At 37.8% G+C, this 24,760-nt stretch overlaps 1 protein-coding gene across 7 annotated transcripts in view; it reads right to left on the bottom strand.

Moving 5' to 3' along the window:
• SCEL (sciellin) overlaps positions 1-24,760 on the bottom strand; it is a 490,458-nt gene that overhangs the window by 150,786 nt on the left and 314,912 nt on the right. For 2 of the 7 annotated variants that reach the window (XM_078657473.1, XM_078657477.1), the window contains 3 exons: positions 9,585-9,641; positions 7,507-7,566; positions 5,616-5,672 (listed from right to left, as the gene is read on the bottom strand). The exons of 2 other annotated variants lie outside the window; for them this stretch is intronic. In XM_078657473.1, coding sequence (XP_078513599.1) covers positions 5,616-5,672; positions 7,507-7,566; positions 9,585-9,641 — 174 coding nt within the window. The remainder of the gene's footprint in view (positions 1-5,615; positions 5,673-7,506; positions 7,567-9,584; positions 9,642-24,760) is intronic. 3 more of the 7 variants (XM_078657474.1, XM_078657475.1, XM_078657476.1) reach the window with 3 other exon arrangements.

Below are 24,760 nucleotides of genomic sequence, written 5' to 3'. Positions count from 1 at the left end.
GCTGTAGCAGAGCTCTTAATATGCATAATTTTAGTCAAACTCAACTTCTCTAGGCGGCTGGGTCTTCCTAGTGTGATACTTTTCTTTACAGCATGGTCCTGAGACTGGTGTATTTGAATGTTATTTTAAACTTGTGAGTTAGTCACCAATTAATGGTCCTCATTGGTTTGCTTACGTTGTGTTTTGGACATCCTAATACCCACCCCACCTAGCAGTGAAGCAGGATCCATCAGAGGACCATTTGCCATTGTCAACTAGTACAGTGCTGCTTCTGTGATAATGCAAGTTAATAGCTGATGTTATCTTTTGATTCCTTGCGCACTAACATGTGTAATAGGTTTGTACACTTAGCAAGCAAATATTTGTCAACAGCATTACTTTGTGATCCTCTCCTGTCTGTACTTTCAACTAGCATTTCCCTCCAAGTTAGGATAGTACAAGATGTTTTTTACTTTAAATAACCAGCATCAATGGTGGCCTATAGTGTGAAATAGGTGCTGCACATTTTAAGTGCAATAAAATGCAAGCCCTTGCTAATTTTCTCTTGAGACAGTCAGTTCTTGGATGACATGTGGAAGAAACTTCTAACCCTCAGCTACGGACAGTTACAATGCAGAGTGTGGCTATGGTGCGACGACACAATCAGGATTTTTCCAACTAAAAGAAAGCTTAATGTAAAGGCACTCCTTTATTTTTCCATCATACCACTGGAGGTTGCTGCTATCAATTTTCATGTGCATTTGAAACATGATCATAGGAAGAAACCACAAAGAACCAATCATGGCCATACTGAGAGTAATACCACGACCAAGACTCTACCTTTTGTTGGGTCTTTGAGTGATTTCAGCATTACTTCCCAGTGCCAAGCAGTAGTAAGTAATCTGATATGATGCATGACTTTCTAGGTCAACCTGAGCCCTTGTGGAGAACTTCAAGTCACTTAATCAACTTGTAAAATATCTAAGAGTGTGTAATGGACTCTAAGCACCTTGGCCAGCACAGCTTCTGAAAGAAGGCTTATGAATCCTTGTACCTAATCGTGAAGTAGTTTGTGATAATATTTCTGGCTACAGGTATTCTGCCAGCCATTTCAAGTAAACAATTGTTATGCCCATGATTAAGAAACAAGTATATCACCTACATGAGCAGTGCAAATTCAGTAATAATTCTGTCTTTTAATAGTGACTAATATTCTGGCTTAGATTCCATACAATAGAAACAGCAATTCCATATAAACCGAACTTGAAATGTACGCGAGTCAATGTGTATGTTAAGATGGATATCGAAAGGGTATTTTCAAACATGTCGTGATATTCTAGAAAAAAAACAGACTGAAACCAGAGAACTACAAAACCAATCTTGTAATGCTTAACGCCACTTTGAAATATGTAGCAGGGCATTGCGCCACTGGAATATCAGTAAAAGTGACATTCTAGTGGCGCAATCCGCTTGTAAATATGCCGCTGAAGGCATATTTCCAACCATATGTTGAACACTAAATTTGAGAGACTCTAGCTCTGGGGTACAGTTATTTCAAAGAGAGGATCTTTATAAGAGAATAGTGTGGTACGGTGGTAACAGTTGGCCTACAACTGTCTATAATGTATGCATTGTATTGTTTTTGCTTTTCACCATATGATAATGGTATTACTTTTCTGATCATGCATAGCGTCTTCTATATTTTCAAATCACAAATTCAACTCACGAAGTGCTGGATACATTCTGAATTTTTATTCAGTAATAAACCTTTAGATTAAAACGTAAAGATAGGCACTCGGTTAAAAATCCGTATAAATCTCTGTAAAATTAAAAAATGCAAATGTAAAGCAAAGAAGAGGAAACCCTACCAATGTTTAGCCTAGTGTTTTACATTTATGAAGCATATATGCAGCAGAAGTAGGTTCAAAGTGCCAAATTGCATATATGTTCTGCCTATAGACCAGAAGGTCCAGGAAACACACTAATGAACTCACCTCTTCTGGTTTGTTCCAGTAGGTTTTGTTGTTTCAACATCAAGATCAGATTTTTGGCTTTAGGAAGAATACCATGATAGTTAATATTGTCATATGTTTAAATTATCTAAATGCCTGCAGATGAAGCCTCATAGATTGCACAAGCATTACTAAAGGCAAGACTTTGCTCTTTGCAATGCTTGTTTGCTTAAGATATTGGTGTTGCCAATGTTTGTTCATTTGTTTTGCAAGCACCGGTAAATCCAAAAGCAGAATCCCTCCAACTTCACTTTCCAGAGGCTCATCATGTTGTGCCTTTACAAGACATAAATGCCATGTTGGAGGAATAGAAAGATACACCTTGGAAGTATACAAAAAAAATACTTTAAGTTTACTGTCACGCTGTATTTACATGCAACATAACAGCCATCTTGGAAAGCTATTGGCTTTACCGATGCTTACTATGTAATTAAAAAAAATTGCGTAGTCAATATCACGAGCATTGGCCACCGCCTACCGGAACTGCAGAGTAAGCAGAGAGATAGTGAAGGCACAGGATTGGTCGAGAAAATCCTTAAAATGGCTGAAAAGTCACCATAAAGGTAAGACACACAAAGTAATATCATAAGTATACCGTGCCCATTAAGGACACCCTATACAACCAATGTCAGCTCCTTATGACTAAATGACACCCAATGCCTGAAGTGGGCTGACTTGAAACACTCACTGTATATGTACGTATGTCCCAATAACTCCAAGGACATCATTACATTGGGAATGTTTAATGGATCAATATGAATGGCACCTGATCGAATCAGACCTTTCAGGGGTTTCGAATTTCTGAGATGGTAGTAATGGCAGCTATTAAACGTTATTATGGAATAAAGCTAGTATCCTGAGGCTCACTACTTCAAAATCCATTTGTTGTGAGAATTATCGGTCATATTTATCCACTTAAACACTAGAAGGATTGACCTGCTGAAACCTAACAGGACATGCAATCACATCGAGTCACACCCAGGGGCAATACATTTTACGTAAAGTATAGTTACAATCATGTCAAAACAGGTTTTATAACTGGGGTCAAAACATTTAGGACACTCATTTTGAGCACCAAAGAATTCTAACCAGAAAAAACGAAATCTAACTCAGGTGCATTGATGGGTTTAGAATTATCTTACTTGAAAATACAATGCAAGCAGGAGGAACCTATATTTCTTCTATGTGTCAAGACCAAACTCTAGTGGTATTATTTGGCTCTTCTGTGAAGTTTGTGAACATTGAGGAACTTCAGATTTCTTCATGATTATTCCAAGACAAAAATCTTCCAACACTACTCCAGTGAAATGTCAAACAAAGGTATAAATGAGAAGTAACATTGCTTCACTCATTTTCTTGTTCACAATGCCAGCTGGATGACAATTACAACACAGGTATCCATCAATGTTAGTTTCAGAGATGCTGACATTGAGATATTGGAAATATATTTATTTACTATCGATGCATGATGCCAGGATGACTACTTTTGGCCTTCTCATTGTGGAGAAGATCAAATGACTGTTGTATGCATTCTAACAGAATTGATTAAAAAGTAGAGAAGTCACTTTCTCAAAGTGAGAAAAACTCTTTGGTATCAAACTTTAAATCAGAAGACATGTGTTTCCATGTACAGATGATGAACATGAATGAAGAAACCACAGGGTTATGTGGATACACATTTTTAAGGAGAGTAGACTTTTTATGTTTTGCATCAGTAATGAATTAAAATTAGGCAGTGAATAGGTGCAGTGAGAACCCAAATATCACCAAACGGCTTTGCTGAAATGATGTGACATAGGCATGGCTACTTATGTCATCATTAAAGAAAGGAGCAAGAACTAGAGTTGAAAACTATACTGAAACAGTTACCTCTTGCTGTATTTCCCTGCTGCACTTCCAATGTCAATGAAAGTGCCAAGTTCTAGATCTCTAATAATACAAAAATGAATGTACAGGTTAACAATACCACAAGATAGGAGACTCATCTAAAGGTATGTCATTACAAAGGAGGGAAAAATTAGAGCAACATATAGACCTTGTAATATCCCACAGATCTGTTAGATGTATTATTCAATACAGGGCAGCACAAGATGTTTACTGCTTTGAATCATAAGCATCAATGGTGCATTCTGGGCTGCACATGTGAGTGCAATAAAATGCAAGCCCTCGCCAACTATCTCTTGCGACAATGAGCACTTGGATCAACTGAGGCAAATAACTTAGTTAACTATAGTTTTGTCATTGTAATGGCTACTATTATTCTAACCCTTCGCTACCGATAATTACAATACTGAGTGTGACTAAGGACATAAGAATTACCTCCAGCTAAAAGAAGGCTCAAGGTAAAGGTCCCCTATCATTTTCCATCATCTCACTGGAGGTTACTGCTATAAATTCTCATGTGCATTTTAAACAGGATTTTAGGAAGAAACCACAAAGAATCGATCATGGCTACACTGAGTAACTCCTGAACCAAGACTTTACTTCTTGTTGGGCCTCTAGGTGATTTCAGCATTGCTTTTCTGTGCCAAGCAGAAGTAAGTAATCTAATGTGATGCATGACAACTTGGGTGTACTAGAGACATATTACAGAACTTGAAGTCAATTAATCAGCTTGTCAAATATTTAAGAGTGTGTAATGTACTCTAGGCACCATGTCCAGTATAGCTTCTGAAAGAATGCCTATGAATTCTGGTACCTATCCATGAATTAGTTTGTGATCATATTTTCTGGCTACAGGTATTATGTCAGACAGTTCACGGAAACAACTGTTATGCCCAGACTTAAGAGACAAGTATATTACCTACATTATCAATGCAATTTCAGTAATAATTCTATCTTTCCATAGAAATTACAATTCTGACATAGATTTCATAAAATAGTAACAGCATTTCTACAAAAAGAAAATGAGAAGAAACTAGTTATCTTTCCAACCTAACTTCAAATGTATGCAAGTCACTGTGTCTCCTAACGTGGATATGAAAAGGGGTATTTTCAAATATGTTACGATATTCTATAAAAAACAGACTGAAGAAACTATCGTCAATAAAATAGGCTAGGCCTGTTTTCATTTTAGATAGACAATTCATACTGAACCCAAATTTCCACTACCATTGCATGTTTCCCACCAACTCTTAAGAACACAAATTGAGAGATTCTAGCTCTCGGGTACAGTTATGTCAAAGAGAGGCTATTTATAAAAGAATAGTGTGGTACATTGGTACCAGTTGGCCTATCCTTGTCCTTAATGTATGCATTGTAATGTTTTTGCTTTTCACCATCTGATAATGGTATTATTTTTATATCCCTGCATAGCATCATCTATATTTTCAAATCACAATTTGAAATCATGAAGTGTTAGATACATTCAGAATTTGTATTCACTATTAAACCTTTAGATTAAAACAAACGTAAAGATAGGCACTCGATTAAAAGGCCCTATAAATGTCTGTAAAATTCAAAAACGCAAATGTAAAGCAAAGGTGAAGGAACACTACCAAAGTTTAGCCTATTGTTTTAAATCTGTAAAGCATTTGTGCAGCAGAAGTATGTTCAAAGTGCCACAATTGCATTTACGGTCTGCCTATAGACTATAAGGTCCAGGAAACACACTAATGAACTCACCTCTTCTGGTTTATTCCAGTAGGTTTTGTTGTTTCAACATCACGATCAGATTTTTGGCTTTAGGAAGAATACAATGATAGTTAATATTATTGTACGTTTAATTAATCTAAATGCCCGCAGATGAAGCCTCATAGGTTGCACAAGCATTACTAAAGGCAAGACTTTGCTCTTTACAATGCTTGTTTGCTTAAGATATTGGTTTTGCCAATGCTTGTTCATTTGTTTGGCAAGCACTGGTAAATCCAAAAGCAGAATCCCTTCATATTTACTTTCCAGAGGCTCATCATGTTGTGCCTTGACAAGACATAACTGCCATGTTGGAGGTATAGAAAGCAATACCTTGGAAATATACAAAAAAATACTCTAAGTTGACGGTCACACTGTATTTGCATGCAACATAACAGCCATCCTGGAAACCCATTGGCTTTACCAATTTTTACTATGTAATTCAAAAAGAATTGCGAAGTCAATATCACAAGCATTGGCAACCGCCTACCGGAATGCAGAGTTAGCAAAGAGATAGTGAAGGCACAGGATTGATATGGAAAATCCCTAAAATGGCTGAAAACTCAACATAAAGGGAAGAAGATGTGGATCACTTTCACAAAGTAATATCCTAAGTATGCCTTGGCCATCAAGGACAGCTTAAACAACCAAAGGCAGCTCCTTATGACTAAATGACACCCAATCCATGAAGCGGGCTGACTTGAAACGCTCACTGTATAAGTACGTATGTCTGAATCACTCCAAGGACCTCAATACATTGGGAATGTTTAAGGGATCTAAATTGATGGCACCTGATCAAATCAGAAGTTTCAGGGGGTTCGAATTTCTGAGGTGGGAGTAATAGCACGTTTAAAAAGGTATTATGGAATAAAGCTAGTATCCTGAGGCTTACACCATCAAAATGTACTTGTTGTGAGAAGTATGGGTCATTTTTACCCACTTAAACACTAGAAGGTTTGACCTGCCCAAATTTAACAGAACATGCGATCACATCGAGTTACAGCAAGGGGCAATACATTTTACATAAAGTATAGTTACAAACCCATCAAAACAGTTTTTTCAACTAGGGCCAAAAGACTTTAGGTCACTCCATTTGGGCACCGGAGGACCCTAAGCAGAGAAAACTAAATCTAACTCAGGTGCATTGAGGGCTTTAGAAATATCTCACTTGAGAAGACAATACCAGAATTGAGAACCTATGTTTCTGCTATGGATGAAGACCAAACTCTAGTTCCTCTGGGACATTTTTGAAAATTGAGGAACTTCCAAATTTTTTCGTGATAATTCGAAGACAAATTTCTTCCAACACTACTCTGGTGAAATGTCAAACAAAGGTATAAATGAGCAGTAACATTGTTTCACTCATTTTCTTGTTCACAATGCCAGCTGGACGACAATTACATCACAGGTATACATCAATGTTAGTTTCAGAGATGCTGACATTGAGAAGTTGGAAATAAATTAATTTACTATCGCTGCATGATGCCAGGATGACTATTTTTGGCCTTCTCCTTGTGGAGAAGATCAAAGGACTGTTGTATGCATTCTAACAGAACTGATTAAACAGTAGAGAAGTCACTTTCTCAAAGTGAAAGGAAAACTCTTTGGTATCAAACTTTAAATCAGAAGACATGTGCTTCCATGCACTGATGATGAACATAAATCCAGAAACCACAGGCCTATGTGAATACCCATGTTTAAGGAGAATAGGCTATTCATGTTTTGCATCAGTAATGAGTTTAAATTATACATTGACTAGGTGCAATGAGTACCCAAATATCACCCAACCGCTTTGCTGAAATGATGTGACATAGGCATGGCTACTTATGTCAGCATTAAAGAAATGAGCAAGAACCAGAGTGGAAAACTATACTGAAAGAGTTACCTCTTGCTGTATTTCCCGGCTGCACTTCCAATGTCAATAAAAGTGCCTAGTGTTGGATCTCTAATAATAAAAAGATGAATGTACAGGTTAACAAGACCACAAGACCAGTGACTCGTCTAAAGATAGGTCATTACAAAGGTGAGAAAAACGAGAGCAACATATAGACCTTGTAATATCCCACAGATCTGTTGGATGTATTATTCAATACAGGGCATCATAAGATGTTTACTGCTTTGATTCATCAGCATCAATGGTGGCTACTGGGCTGCACATGTGAGTGCAATATGATGCAAGCCCTCACCAGCTATCTCTTGCGACAATGAGCACTTGGGAGAACTGAGGCAAATAACTTAGTTAACTATAGTTTTGTCATGGTATTGGCTACTCTTATACTAACCCTCTACTACTGATAATTACAATCCTGAGTTTGGCTAAGGGAATAAGAATGACCTCCAACTAAAAGAAGGCTCATGGTGAAGGCCCCATCATTGTTCTATCATTCCACTCGAGGTGGTTGCTATCAATTCTCATGTGCATTTTAAACATGATCTTAGGAAGAAACCACAAAAAACCGACCATGGCTACAGTGAGTAACTCCTGGACCAAGACTCTACTTCTTGTTGGGTCTCTAGGTGATTTCAGCATTGCTTTTCTGTGCCAAACAGTAGTAAGTAATCTAATGTGATGCATGACAGTTTGGGTTGACTAGAGCCCTTTTTACAGAACTTGAAGTCAGTTAATCAGCTTGTCAAATATCTAAGAGTGTATAATGTACTCTTGGCACCTTGTACAGTACAGCTTCTGAAAGAATGCTTATGAATTCTGGTACCTATCCATGAAGTAGTTTGTGATCATATTTTCTGGCTACAGGTATTATGCCAGACAGTTCATGGAAACAACTGTTATACACAGACTTAAGAAACAATTATATTACCTACATTATCAATGCAACTTCACTAATAATTCTATCTTTCCATAGAAATTACAATTCTGACTTAGATTTCATAAAATAGAAACAGTATTTCCTATAAAAAGAAAATATGAAAAAACTAGGTATCTTTCCAGCCTAACTTCAAATGTATGCAAGTCACTGTGTCTCCTAAAGTGGATATGAAAAGGGGTATTTTCAAATATGTTACAATTATCTATAAAAAAACAGACTGGAGAAAGAGAATTATAAGACCAATCTTGTAGTGCTTATTGCCACTTTGATATATGGGGCAGGGAAGTGTGCCACCGGAACATCTGTAAAAGTGACATTCTGGTGGTGCAATCCCCTTGTAAATATGCCACTAAAGGCTAAGTCTAGTTCAGAACTTAACACCTTAGCTGCTTTGGAACGTCCAGCTCCAGTGCTGAACGTTCCATTGCGCAGGTGCAGTTGGAACGTCCAACGGCCGACGGCAGCACTCCCGAGGTAGTGGTGCCGTCGGCCGTTGGTATAGGCGCAGCACTTAAGAGGTTAAGGATCAGATTATTTTGCTAACATCGTCAATACAATAGACTAGGCCTATTATGAATGTTTTCCATTTAGACTGACAATTCATACTGAACCCACATTTTCACTACCATTGCATGTTTCCCACCAACTCTTAAGAAAACAAAGTGAGAGAGTCTAGCCCACAGGTACAGTTATGTCAAAGAGAGGCTATTTGTAAGAGAATAGTGTGGTACAGTGGTACCAGTTGGCCTATCCTTGTCCTTAATTTATGCATTGTAATGTTTTTGCTTTTCACCATATGATAATGGTATTACTTTTATGTCCATGCATAGTGTCATCTATACTTTCAAATCACAAATTGACATCATGAAGTGCTGGATACATTCTGAATTTTCATTCAATATTAAAACTTTGGATTAAAAAGTAAAGATAGGCACTCGGTTAAAATTCACTATAAATTTCTGTAAAATTCAAAAGCGCAAATGTAAAGCAAAGGTGGAGGAACACTACCAATGTTTAGCCTATTGTTTTAAATCTATAAAGCATATATGCAGCAGAAGTAGGTTCAAAGTGCCCCAATTGCATATACGGTCTGCCTATAGACTAGAAGGTCCAGGAAACACATTAATGAACTCACCTCTTCTGGTTAATTCCAGTGGGTTTTGTTGTTTCAACGTCAAGATCAGATTTTTGGCTTTAGGAAGAATACAATGATAGTTAATATTGTCATACGTTTAAATTATCTAAATGCCCACAGATGAAGCCTCATAAGTTGCACAAGCATTACTAAAGGCAAGATATTGCTCTTTGCAATGCTTGTTTGCTTAAGATATTGGTTTTGCCAATGCTTGTTCATTTGTTTTGCCAGCACTGGTAAATCCAAAAGCAGAATCCCTCCATCTTTACTTTCCAGAGCCTCATCATGTTGTGCCTTGACAAGACATAACTGCCATGTTGGAGGTATAGAAAGCAACACCTTGGAAGTATACAAAAAAATACTCTAAGTTGACTGTCTCACTGTATTTGCATGCAACATAACAGCCATCTTGGAAAGCTATTGGCTATACCGATGCTCGCTATCTAATTCAAAAAGATTTGCAAAGTCAATATCACAAGCATTGGCCACCGCCTACCAGAACAGCAGAGTAAGCACAAAGATAGTAAAGGCACAGGATATGGAAAATACCTAAAATGGCTGAAAAGTCACCAAAAAGGGAAGAAGATGTGGATCCCTCTCACAAAGTAATATCCTAAGTATACCTTGGCCATAAAGGACAGCCTATACAACCAATGGCAGCTCCTTATGACTATATGACACCCAAGGCATGAAGCGGGCTGACTTGAAACCCTCACTTGATATGTAAGTATGTCCTAATCACTCCAAGGACCTCATCACATTGGGAATGTTTAATGGCTCAATATTGATGGTACCAGATCAAATCAGACCTTTCAGGGGTTTCGAACTTCTGAGGTGGGAGTAATGGCAGCTATTAAAATTTGTTATGGAATAAAGCTAGGATCCTGAACCTTACTGCATCAAAATCCATTTGTTTTGAGAGTTATCAGTCATTTTTACCCACTTAAACACTAGAAGGTTTGACCTGCCGAAATTTAACAGGACATGCAATCACATCGAGTTACACCCAGGGGCAATACATTTTACGTAAAGTATAGTTAAAATTACATCACTACAGGTTTTATAACTGGGGCCAAAAGATTTTAGGTCACACCTTTTAAGCACCCAAGAACTCTAACCGGTGAAAACTAAATCTAACTCAGGTGCATTGATATGTTTGGAATTATCTTACTTGAAAATACAATGCAAGCAGGGGGGACCTATATTTCTTCTATGGGTCTAGGCCAAACTCTAGTGGTATTCTTTGGCTCCTCTGTGAAGTTTGTGAACAGTGACAAACTTCAAATTTCTTCATGATAATTCCAAGACAAATATCTTCCAACACTACTCCAGTGAAATGTCAAACAAAGGTATAAATGAGAAGCAACACTCCTTCACTTATGTTCTTGTTCACAATGCCAGATGGATGACAATCACGTCACAGGTATCCATCAATGTTATTTTCAGAGATGCTGACATTGAGTTGTTGGAAATATATTAATTATCTATCGCTGCATAATGCCAGGATGACTCTTTTTGGCTGTCTGCTTGTGGAGCAGCTCAAATGACTGCTGTATGCATTCTAACAGAATTGATTAAAAAGTAGAGAGGTCACTTTCTCAAAGTAAGAGGAAAACTCATTGGTATCAAACTTTAAATCAGAAGACATGTGCTTCCATACACAGATGATGAACAAAAATGCAGAAACCACAGGACTAGGTGGATATTTTACATACTTCCATTATATACTTCAAGCATACTGCGAATCTGGGAGGAGATGCTGACTTCCACTCCATGCAAATTTGTCTCCTTGCAATGACTATTGTATAAAAAATGAACTGAGTATCCAAACTATTAATATTGCAATCATTCAATAAACCAAAGAAGACAAGTCTGCGAGAGCAAGTAATAGTTGTTGAAAGTACATCACTCAAAAAATCCATTATCGCTTTCCAATAGTCTTGAATAGCTGGACATTCCAAAAAGATATGAATATCGTCAGCTGCGCAATGGTTACATCGGGGACAATAATAGTTATTTCGTGTAATCTACGTACAATTTGGCCGGAGTCCAATAGACTCTATAGGCCGTAAACAAGTGATTGCGTCTTAAATTGGCTGGTTTAATTAGCCTCTGTGAAAGAGAAAAGGAGTCTAACCATACTTTGCTGAGTTCTTCAGGAGGATCAGATATGCAATTTCCCCATAATTTTTTCACCTCCAAATACAGAATACTATCCTCTTCTTTAATCATCAGGTAAAATGGACTTGGTTGGTCGTTGCGAGAATACTGAGAATGTCTGGTCTAAATTGGTGGTCTGGATAAATAGGTGAGCGGTCCTGTGATTATGCCAGAGGTTGTGTCGGTCCTGTCCTCCACCAGGCCTAGGGTGCCCAAAATAGGCCTGGAGGAGTAGGATAAGCAAAGCAGCCTACCTCTGGGACATCTCTGTCGGCTATGATACTGTCTCCAGGGCGGACTCGAAAACAACAGTATAAGAGGCAACAGTGAGACCCATCTAGAGCATAAGAATTCTGGTGGCATATATGAGGACAAAAAAAAAAAAAAAAAGGACTAGGTGGATATGCATTTTTAAGGAGAATAGGAAATGTATGCTTTGCATCAGTAATGAGTTAAAATTAGACAGTGAACAGGTGCAATGAGAACCCAAATATCACCCAACCGCTTTGCTGAAATGATGTGACATAGGCATGGCTACTTATGTCATCATTAAAGAAAGGAGCAAGAACTAGAGTTTAAAACTATACTGAAAGAGTTACCTCTTGCTGTATTTCCCTGCTGCACTTCCAATATCAATGAAAGTGCCAAGTTCTGGATCTCTAATGATAAAAAGATTTATGTACACGTTAACAATACCACAAGACAAGTGACTCATCTAAAGGTCAGTCATTACAAAGGGGAGAAAAATGAGAGCAACATATTGACCTTGTAATATCCCACAGATCTGTTAGATGTATTATTCAATGCAGGGCAGCACAAGATGTTTACAGCTTGGAATCACCAGCATCAACGGTGGCTTCAGGGATGCACAAGTGAGTGCAATAAAATGCAAGCCCTCTCCAATTATCTCTTGCAACAATGAGCACATGGATGAACTGAGGCAAATAACTTAGTTAACTATAGTTTTGTCATGGTATTGGCTACTCTTATTCAAACCCTCCGCTACCGATAATTACAATCCTGAGTGTGGCTAAGGGAATAAGAATTACCTCCAACTAAAAGAAGGCTCATGGTAAAGCCCCCGTCATTTTTCCATCATCCCACTGGAGGTTGTTGCTATCAATTCTCATGTGCATTTTAAACATGATCTTAGGACGAAACCACAAAGAACAGACTATGGCTACACTGAGTAACTCCTGGACCAAGACTCTAGTTCTTGTTGGGCCTCTAGGTGATTTCAGCATTGCTTTTCTGTGCCAAGTAGTAGTAAGTAATCTAATGTGGTGCATACCAGCTTGGGTGGACTAGAGCCCTTTTATAGAACTTAAAATCAGTTAATCAGCTTGTCAAATATCTAAGAGTGTGTAATGTACTCTAGGCACCTTGTCCAGTACAGCTTCTGAAAGAATGCTTATGAATTCTGGTACCTATCCATGAAGTAGTTTGTGCTCATATTTTCTGGCTACAGGTCTTATGCCAAGGAGTTCACGGAAACAATAGTTATACCCATACTTATGAAACAAGTATATTAGCTACATTAACAAAGCAACTTCAGTAATATTTCTATCTTTCCATAGAAATTACAATTCTGACTTAGATTTCATAAAATAGAAACAGCATTTCCTACAAAAATAAAATGAGAAAAAACTAGGTATCCTTCCAGCCTAACTTCAAATGCATGCAAGTCACTGTGTCTCCTAAAGTGGATATGAAAAGGGGTATTTTCAAATATATTACGATATTCTATAAAAAACAGACTGAAGAAAGAGAATTACAAGACCAATCCTGTAGTGCTTAACGCCACTTTGAAATATGGGGCAGGGAATTGTGCCACCGGAACATCTGTAAAAGTGACATTCTGGTCGTGCAATCCTCTTGTAAATATGCCACTGAAAGCTAAGTCTTGTTCAGAACTTAAGGATCAGAGTATTTTCCTGACTATTGTTAATAAAGTAGGCTAGGCCTATTATGAATGTTTTCCTTTTAGACTGACAATTCATACTAAACCCAAATGTTCACTACCATTGCATGTTTCCCACCAACTCTTAAGAACACAAATTGAGAGATTCTAGCTCTCAGGTACAGTTATGTCAAAGAGAGGCTCTTTATAAGAGAATAGTGTGGTACAGTGGTACCAGTTGGCCTATCCGTGTCCTTAATGTATGCATTGTAATGTTTTTGCTTTTCACCATATGATAATGGTATTACTTTTATGTCCATGCATAGTGTCATCTATATTTTCAAATCACAAACTGAAACCTTGCAGTGCTGGATACATTCTGAATTTGTATTCACTATTAAACCTTTAGATTAAAACATAAAGATAAGCACTCGGTGAAAAATCCCTATAAATCTCTGTAAAATTCAAAAACACAAATGTAAAGCAAAGAAGGGGAAACCCTACCAATGCTTAGCCTATTTTTTTAAATTTATGAAGCATATATACAGCAGAAGTAGGTTCAAAGTGCCAAATTGCGTATATGTTTTGCCTTTAGACCAGAAGGTCAAGGAAACACACTAATGAACTCACCTCTTCTGGATGATTCCAGTAGGTTTTGTTGTTTCAACATCAAGATCAGATTTTTGGCTTTAGGAAGAACACAATGATAGTTAATATTGTCATACGTTTAAATAATCTAAATGCCAGCAGATGAAGCCTCATAGGTTGCACAAGCATTACTAAAGGCAAGACTTTGCTCTTTGCAATGCTTGTTCACTTAAGATATTGGTTTTGCCAATGCTTGTTCATTTGTTTTGCAAGCACTGGTTAATCCAAAAGCATAATCCCTCCATCTTTACTTTCCAGAGGCTCATCATGTTGTGCCTTGACAAGACATAACTGCCATGTTGGAGGTATAGAAAGCAACACCTTGGAAGTATACAAAAAAATACTCTAAGTTGACTGTCTCACTGTATTTGCATGCAACATAACAGCCATCTTGGAAAGCTATTGGCTATACCGATGCTCGCTATCTAATTCAAAAAGAATTGCAAAGTCAATATCACAAGCATTGGCCACCGCCTACCAGAACTGCAGAGTAAGCACAAAGATAGTAAAGGCACAGGATATGGAAAATACCTAAAATGGCTGAAAAGTCACCAAAGAGGGAAGAAGATGTGGATCACTTTCACAAAGTAATATCCTAAGCATACCTTGGCCATTAAGGACAGCCTATACAACCAATGGCAGCTCCTTATAACTATATGACACCCAAGGCATGAAGCGGGCTGACTTGAAACCCTCACTTGATATGTACGTATGTCTCAATCACTCCAAGGACCTCATTACATTGGGAATGTTTAATGGCGCAATATTGATGGTACCAGATCAAATCATACCTTTCAGGGGTTTCGAACTTCTGAGGTGGGAGTAATGGCAGCTATTAAAATTTGTTATGGAATAAAGCTAGGATCCTGAACCTTACTGCATCAAAATCCATTTGTTGTGAGAGTTATCAGTAATTTTTACCCACTTAAACACTAGAAGGTTTGACCTGCCGAAATTTAACAGGACATGCAATCACATCGAGTTACACCCAGGGGCAATACATTTTACGTAAAGTATAGTTAAAATTACATCAATACAGGTTTTATAACTGGGGCCAAAAGATTTTAGGTCACACCTTTTGAGCACCCAAGAACTCTAACCAGTTAAAACTAAATCTAACTCAGGTGCATTGATATGTTTGGAATTATCTTACTTGAAAATACAATGCAAGCAGGGGGGACCTATATTTCTTCTATGGGTCAAGGCCAAATTCTAGTGGTATTTTTTGGCTCCTCTGTGAAGTTTGTGAACATTGACAAACTTCAAATTTCTTCATGATAATTCCAAGACAAATATCTTCCAACACTACTCCAGTGAAATGTCAAACAAAGGTATAAATGAGAAGCAACACTCCTTCACTTATTTTCTTGTTCACAATGCCAGCTGGATGACAATCACATCACAGGTATCCATCAATGTTAGTTTCAGAGATGCTGACATTGAGTTGTTGGAAATATATTAATTATCTATCGCTGCATAATGCCAGGATGACTCTTTTTGGCTGTCTGCTTGTGGAGAAGCTCAAATGAATGCTGTATGCATTCTAACAGAATTGATTAAAAAGTAGAGAGGTCACTTTCTCAAAGTAAGAGGAAAACTCATTGGTATCAAACTTTAAATCAGAAGAAATGTGCTTCCATACAAAGATGATGAACAAAAATGCAGAAACCGCAGGACTAGGTGGATATGCATTTTTAAGGAGAATAGGAAATGTATGCTTTGCATCAGTAATGAGTTAAAATTAGACAGTGAATAGGTGCAAGGAGAACCCAAATATCACCCAACGGCTTTGCTGAAATTATGTGACATAGGCATGGCTACTTATGTCATCATTAAAGAAAGGAGCAAGAACTAGAGTTTAAAACTATACTGTAAGAGTTACCTCTTGCTGTATTTCCCTGCTGCACTTCCAATGTCAATGAAAGTACCAAGTTCTGGATCTCTAATGATAAAAAGATTTATGTACAGGTTAACAAGACCACAAGACAAGTGACTCATCTAAAGGTAGGTCATTACAAAGCGGAGAAAAATGAGACCAACATATTGACCTTGTAATATCCCACAGACCTGTTAGATGTATTATTCATTACAGGGCAGCACAAGATGTTTACTGCTTGAATCACCAGCATCAACGGTGGCTTCAGGGCTGCACGTGTGTGCAATAAAATGCAAGCCCTCACCAACTATCTCTTGCGACAATGAGCACATGGATGAACTGAGGCAAATAACTTAGTTACCTATAGTTTTGTCATGGTATTGGCTACTCTTATTCTAACCCTCCGCTACCGATAATTACAATCCTGAGTATGGCTAAGGGAATAAGAATTACCTCCAACTAAAAGAAGGCTCATGGTAAAGCCCCCGTCATTTTTCCATCATCCCACTGGAGGTTGTTGCTATCAATTCTCATGTGCATTTTAAACATGATCTTAGGACGAAACCACAAAGAACAGACTATGGCTACACTGAGTAACTCCTGGACCAAGACTCTACTTCTTGTTGGGCCTCTAGGTGATTTTAGCATTGCTTTTCTGTGCCAAGAAGTAGTAAGTAATCTAATGTGATGCATGCCAGCTTGGGTGGACTAGAGCCCTTTTACAGAACTTAAAATCAGTTAATCAGCTTGTCAAATATCTAAGAGTGTGTAATGTACTCAAGGCACCTTGTCCAGTACAGCTTCTGAAAGAATGCTTATGAATTCTTCTGGTACCATTCCATGAAGGAGTTTGTGCTCATATTTTCTGGCTACAGGTCTTATGCCAAAGAGTACAAGGAAACAATAGTTATACCCAGACTTATGAAACAAGTATATTAGCTACATTATCAATGCAACTTCAGTAATAATTCTATCTTTCCATAGAAATTACAATTCTGACTTAGATTTCATAAAATAGAAACAGCATTTCCTTCAAAAAGAAAATGAGAAAAAACTAGGAATATTTCCAGCCTAACTTCAAATGCATGCAAGTCACTCTGTCTCCTAAAGTGGATAAGAAAAGGGGTATTTTCAAATATGTTACGATATTCTATAAAAAATAGACTGAAGAAAGAGAATTACAAGACCAATCCTGTAGTGCTTAATGCCACTTTGAAATATGCGGCAGGGAATTGTGCCACCGGAACATCTGTAAAAGTGACATTCTGTTCGTGCAAACCCCTTGTAAATATGCCACTGAAGGCTAAGTCTTGTTCAGAACTTAAGGATCAGAGTATTTTCCTAACTATTGTTAATAAAGTAGGCTAGGCCTATTATGAATGTTTTCCGTTTAGACTGACAATTCATACTAAACCCAAATGTTCACTACCATTGCATGTTTCCCACCAACTCTTAAGAACACACATTGAGAGATTCTAGCTCTCAGGTACAGTTATGTCAAAGAGAGGCTCTTTATAAGAGAATAGTGTGGTACAGTGGTACCAGTTGGCCTTTCCGTGTCCTTAACGTATGCATTGTAATGTTTTTGCTTTTCACCATATGATAATGGTATTACTTTTATGTCCATGCATAGTGTCATCTATATTTTCAAATCACAAACTGAAACCTTGCAGTGCTGGATACATTGTGAATTTGTATTCACTATTACACCTTTAGATTAAAACGTAAAGATAAGCACTTGGTGAAAAATCCCTATAAATCTCTGTAAAATTCAAAAACACAAATGTAAAGCAAAGAAAGGGAAACCCTACCAATGTTTAGCCTATTGTTTTAAATTTATGAAGCATATATACAGCAGAAGTAGGTTCAAAGTGCCAAATTGCATATATGTTGAGCCTATAGACCAGAAGGTCAAGGAAACACACTAATGAACTCATCTCTTCTGGTTTATTCCAGTAGGTTTTGTTGTTTCAACATCAAGATCAGATTTTTGGCTTTAGGAAGAATACAATGATAGTTAATATCGTCATACATTTAAATAATCTAAATGCCAGCAGATGAAGCCTCATAGGTTGCACAAGCATTACTAAAGGCAAGACTTTGCTCTTTGCAATGCTTGTTCACTTAACATATTGGTGTTGCCAATGCTTGTTCATTTGTTTTGCAAGCACTGGTAAATCCAAAAGCAGAATCCATCCATCTTTACTTTCCAAAGGCTCATCATGTTGTGCCTTGACAAGACATAACTGCCATGTTGGAGGTATAGAAAGCAACACCTTGGAAGTATACAAAAAAATACTCTAAGTTGACTGTCTCACTGTATTTGCATGCAACATAACAGCCATCTTGGAAAGCTATTGGCTATACCGATGCTCGCTATGTAATTCAAAAAGAATTGCAAAGTCAATATCACAAGCATTGGCCACCGCCTACCAGAACTGCAGAGTAAGCACAAAGATAGTAAAGGCACAGGATTGATATGTAAAATCCCTAAAAGGGCTGAAAAGTAACCAAAAAGGGAAGAAGATGTGGATCCCTTTCACAAAGTAATATCCTAAGTATACCTTGGCCATTAAGGACAGCCTATACAACCAATGGCAGCTCCTTATGACTATATGACACCCAAGGCATGAAGCGGGCTGACTTGAAACCCTCACTTGATATGTACGTATGTCCGAATCACTCCAAGGACCTCATTACATTGGGAACGTTTAATGGCTCAATATTGATGGTACCAGATCAAATCAGACCTTTCAGGGGTTTCGAACTTCTGAGGTGGGAGTAATGGCAGCTATTAAAATTTGTTACGGAATAAAGCTAGGATCCTGAACCTTACTGCATCAAAATCCATTTGTTGTGAGTTATCAGTCATTTTTACCCACTTAAACACTAGAAGGTTTGACCTGCCGAAATTTAACAGGACATGCAATCACATCGAGTTACACCCAGGGGCAATACATTTTACGTAAAGTATAGTTAAAATTACATCAATACAGGTTTTATAACTGGGGCCAAAAGATTTTAGGTCACACCTTTTGAGCACCCAAGAACTCTAACCAGTGAAAACTAAATCTAACTCAGGTGCATTGATATGTTTGGAATTATCTTACTTGAAAATACAATGCAAGCAGGGGGGACCTATATTTCTTCTATGGGTCAAGGCCAAATTCTAGTGGTATTCTTTGGCTCCTCTGTGAAGTTTGTGAACATTGACAAACTTCACATTTCTTCATGATAATTCCAAGACAAATATCTTCCAACACTACTCCAGTGAAATCTCAAACAAAGGTATAAATGAGAAGCAACACTCCTTCACTTATTTTCTTGTTCAAAATGCCAGATGGATGACAATCACATCACAGCTATCCATCAATGTTAGTTTCAGAGATGCTGACACTGAGTTGTTGGAAATATATTAATTATCTATCGCTGCATAATGCCAGGATGACTCTTTTTGGCTGTCTGCTTGTGGAGAAGCTCAAATGACTGTTGTATGCATTCTAACAGAATTGATTAAAAAATAGAGAAGACCCTTTCTCAAAGTAAGAGGAAAACTCATTGGTATCAAACTTTAAATCAGAAGACATGTGCTTCCATGCACAGATGATGAAAAAAAATGCAGAAACCACAGAACTAGGTGGATATGCATTTTTAAGGAGAAAAGGAAATGTATGCTTTGCATCAGTAATGAGTTAAAATTAGACAGTGAATAGGAGCAATGAGAACCCAAATATCACCCAACCGCTTTGCCGAAATGATGTGACATAGGCATGGCTACCTATGTCATCATTAAAGAAAGGAGCAAGAACTAGAGTTTAAAACTATACTGTAAGAGTTACCTCTTGCTGTATTTCCCTGCTGCACTTCCAATGTCAATGAAAGTGCCAAGTTCTGGATCTCTAACGATAAAAAGATTTATGTACAGGTTAACAAGACCACAAGACAAGTGACTCATCTAAAGTTAGGTCATTACAAAGCGGAGAAAAATGAGACCAACATATTGACCTTGTAATATCCCGCAGACCTGTTAGATGTATTATTCATTACAGGGCAGCACAAGATGTTTACTGCTTGAATCACCAGCATCAACTGTGGCTTCAGGGCTGCACGTGTGTGCAATAAAATGCAAGCCCTCACCAACTATCTCTTGCGACAATGAGCACATGGATGAACTGAGGCAAATAACTTAGTTACCTATAGTTTTGTCATGGTATTGGCTACTCTTATTCTAACCCTCCGCTACCGATAATTACAATCCTGAGTATGGCTAAGGGAATAAGAATTACCTCCAACTAAAAGAAGGCTCATGGTAAAGCCCCCGTCATTTTTCCATCATCCCACTGGAGGTTGTTGCTATCAATTCTCATGTGCATTTTAAACATGATCTTAGGACGAAACCACAAAGAACAGACTATGGCTACACTGAGTAACTCCTGGACCAAGACTCTACTTCTTGTTGGGCCTCTAGGTGATTTCAGCATTGCTTTTCTGCGCCAAGTAGTAGTAAATAATCTAATGTGTTGCATGCCAGCTTGGGTGGACTAGAGCCCTTTTACAGAACTTAAAATCAGTTAATCCGCTTGTCAAATATCTAAGAGTGTGTAATGTACTCTAGGCACCTTGTCCAGTACAGCTTCTGAAAGAATGCTTATGAATTCTTCTGGTACCATTCCATGAAGGAGTTTGTGCTCATATTTTCTGGCTACAGGTCTTATGCCAAAGAGTTCACGGAAACAATAGTTATACCCAGACTTATGAAACAAGTATATTAGCTACAGTATCAATGCAACTTCAGTAATAATTCTATCTTTCCATAGAAATTACAATTCTGACTTAGATTTCATAAAATAGAAACAGCATTTCCTTCGAAAAGAAAATGAGAAAAAACTAGGTATCTTTCCAGCCTAACTTCAAATGCATGCAAGTCACTCTGTCTCCTAAAGTGGATATGAAAAGGGGTATTTTCAAATATGTTACGATATTCTATAAAAAAGAGACTGAAGAAAGAGAATTACAAGACCAATCCTGCAGTGCTTAACGCCACTTTGAAATATGGGGTTGGGAATTGTGCCACGGAACATCTGTAAAAGTGACATTCTGGTCGTGCAATCCCCTTGTAAATATGCCACTGAAGGCTAAGTCTAGTTCAGAATTTAAGGATCAGAGTATTTTCCTAACTATTGTCAATAAAATATGCTAGGCCTATTATGAATGATTTCCTTTTAGATTGACAATTCATACTGAACCCAAATGTTCACTACCATTGCATGTTTCCCACCAACTCTTAAGAACACAAATTGAGAGATTCTAGCTCTCAGGTACAGTTATGTCAAAGAGAGGCTCTTTATAAGAGAATAGTGTGGTACAGTGGTACCAGTTGGCCTATCCGTGTCCTTAATGTATGCATTGTAATGTTTTTGCTTTTCACCATATGATAATGGTATTACTTTTATGTCCATGCATAGTGTCATCTATATTTTCAAATCACAAACTGAAACCTTGCAGTGCTGGATACATTCTGAATTTGTATTCACTATTGAACCTTTAGATTAAAACATAAAGATAAGCACTCGGTGAAAAATCCCTATAAATCTCTGTAAAATTCAAAAACACAAATGTAAAGCAAAGAAGGGGAAACCCTACCAATGCTTAGCCTATTTTTTTAAAATTTATGAAGCATATATACAGCAGAAGTAGGTTCAAAGTGCCAAATTGCGTATATGTTTTGCCTTTAGACCAGAAGGTCAAGGAAACACACTAATGAACTCACCTCTTCTGGATGATTCCAGTAGGTTTTGTTGTTTCAACATCAAGATCAGATTTTTGGCTTTAGGAAGAATACAATGATAGTTAATATTGTCATACGTTTAAATAATCTAAATGCCAGCAGATGAAGCCTCATAGGTTGCACAAGTATTAATAAAGGCAAGACTTTGCTCTTTGCAATGCTTGTTCACTTAAGATATTGGTTTTTCCAATGCTTGTTCATTTGTTTTGCAAGCACTGGTAAATCCAAAAGCAGAATCCCCCCATCTTTATTTTCCAGAGGCTCATCATGTTGTGCCTTGACAAGACATAACTGCCATGTTGGAGGTATAGAAAGCAACACCTTGGAAGTATACAAAAAAATACTCTAAGTTGACTGTCTCACTGTATTTGCATGCAACATAACAGCCATCTTGGAAAGCTATTGGCTATACCGATGCTCGCTATGTAATTCAAAAAGAATTGCAAAGTCAATATCACAAGCATTGGCCACCGCCTACCAGAACTGCAGAGTAAGCACAAAGATAGTAAAGGCACAGGATTGATATGTAAAATCCCTAAAAGGGCTGAAAAGTAACCAAAAAGGGAAGAAGATGTGGATCCCTTTCACAAAGTAATATCCTAGGTATACCTTGGCCATTAAGGACAGCCTATACAACCAATGGCAGCTCCTTATGACTATATGACACCCAAGGCATGAAGCGGGCTGACTTGAAACCCTCACTTGATATGTACGTATGTCCGAATCACTCCAAGGACCTCATTACATTGGGAATGTTTAATGGCTCAATATTGATGGTACCAGATCAAATCAGACCTTTCAGGGGTTTCGAACTTCTGAGGTGGGAGTAATGGCAGCTATTAAAATTTGTTACGGAATAAAGCTAGGATCCTGAACCTTACTGCATCAAAATCCATTTGTTGTGAGTTATCAGTCATTTTTACCCACTTAAACACTAGAAGGTTTGACCTGCCGAAATTTAACAGGACATGCAATCACATCGAGTTACACCCAGGGGCAATACATTTTACGTAAAGTATAGTTAAAATTACATCAATACAGGTTTTATAACTGGGGCCAAAAGATTTTAGGTCACACCTTTTGAGCACCCAAGAACTCTAACCAGTGAAAACTAAATCTAACTCAGGTGCATTGATATGTTTGGAATTATCTTACTTGAAAATACAATGCAAGCAGGGGGGACCTATATTTCTTCTATGGGTCAAGGCCAAATTCTAGTGGTATTCTTTGGCTCCTCTGTGAAGTTTGTGAACATTGACAAACTTCACATTTCTTCATGATAATTCCAAGACAAATATCTTCCAACACTACTCCAGTGAAATCTCAAACAAAGGTATAAATGAGAAGCAACACTCCTTCACTTATTTTCTTGTTCAAAATGCCAGATGGATGACAATCACATCACAGCTATCCATCAATGTTAGTTTCAGAGATGCTGACACTGAGTTGTTGGAAATATATTAATTATCTATCGCTGCATAATGCCAGGATGACTCTTTTTGGCTGTCTGCTTGTGGAGAAGCTCAAATGACTGTTGTATGCATTCTAACAGAATTGATTAAAAAATAGAGAAGACCCTTTCTCAAAGTAAGAGGAAAACTCATTGGTATCAAACTTTAAATCAGAAGACATGTGTTTCCATGCACAGATGATGAAAAAAAATGCAGAAACCACAGAACTAGGTGGATATGCATTTTTAAGGAGAAAAGGAAATGTATGCTTTGCATCAGTAATGAGTTAAAATTAGACAGTGAATAGGAGCAATGAGAACCCAAATATCACCCAACCGCTTTGCCGAAATGATGTGACATAGGCATGGCTACCTATGTCATCATTAAAGAAAGGAGCAAGAACTAGAGTTTAAAACTATACTGTAAGAGTTACCTCTTGCTGTATTTCCCTGCTGCACTTCCAATGTCAATGAAAGTGCCAAGTTCTGGATCTCTAACGATAAAAAGATTTATGTACAGGTTAACAAGACCACAAGACAAGTGACTCATCTAAAGTTAGGTCATTACAAAGCGGAGAAAAATGAGACCAACATATTGACCTTGTAATATCCCGCAGACCTGTTAGATGTATTATTCATTACAGGGCAGCACAAGATGTTTACTGCTTGAATCACCAGCATCAACTGTGGCTTCAGGGCTGCACGTGTGTGCAATAAAATGCAAGCCCTCACCAACTATCTCTTGCGACAATGAGCACATGGATGAACTGAGGCAAATAACTTAGTTACCTATAGTTTTGTCATGGTATTGGCTACTCTTATTCTAACCCTCCGCTACCGATAATTACAATCCTGAGTATGGCTAAGGGAATAAGAATTACCTCCAACTAAAAGAAGGCTCATGGTAAAGCCCCCGTCATTTTTCCATCATCCCACTGGAGGTTGTTGCTATCAATTCTCATGTGCATTTTAAACATGATCTTAGGACGAAACCACAAAGAACAGACTATGGCTACACTGAGTAACTCCTGGACCAAGACTCTACTTCTTGTTGGGCCTCTAGGTGATTTCAGCATTGCTTTTCTGCGCCAAGTAGTAGTAAATAATCTAATGTGTTGCATGCCAGCTTGGGTGGACTAGAGCCCTTTTACAGAACTTAAAATCAGTTAATCCGCTTGTCAAATATCTAAGAGTGTGTAATGTACTCTAGGCACCTTGTCCAGTACAGCTTCTGAAAGAATGCTTATGAATTCTTCTGGTACCATTCCATGAAGGAGTTTGTGCTCATATTTTCTGGCTACAGGTCTTATGCCAAAGAGTTCACGGAAACAATAGTTATACCCAGACTTATGAA

The sequence above is a fragment of the Lissotriton helveticus genome, chromosome 8 (assembly GCF_964261635.1).
Source record: "Lissotriton helveticus chromosome 8, aLisHel1.1, whole genome shotgun sequence".
In the NCBI taxonomy this organism is placed as follows: Eukaryota; Metazoa; Chordata; class Amphibia; order Caudata; family Salamandridae; genus Lissotriton; species Lissotriton helveticus.
This window is presented reverse-complemented; position numbering and strand designations above follow the sequence as displayed.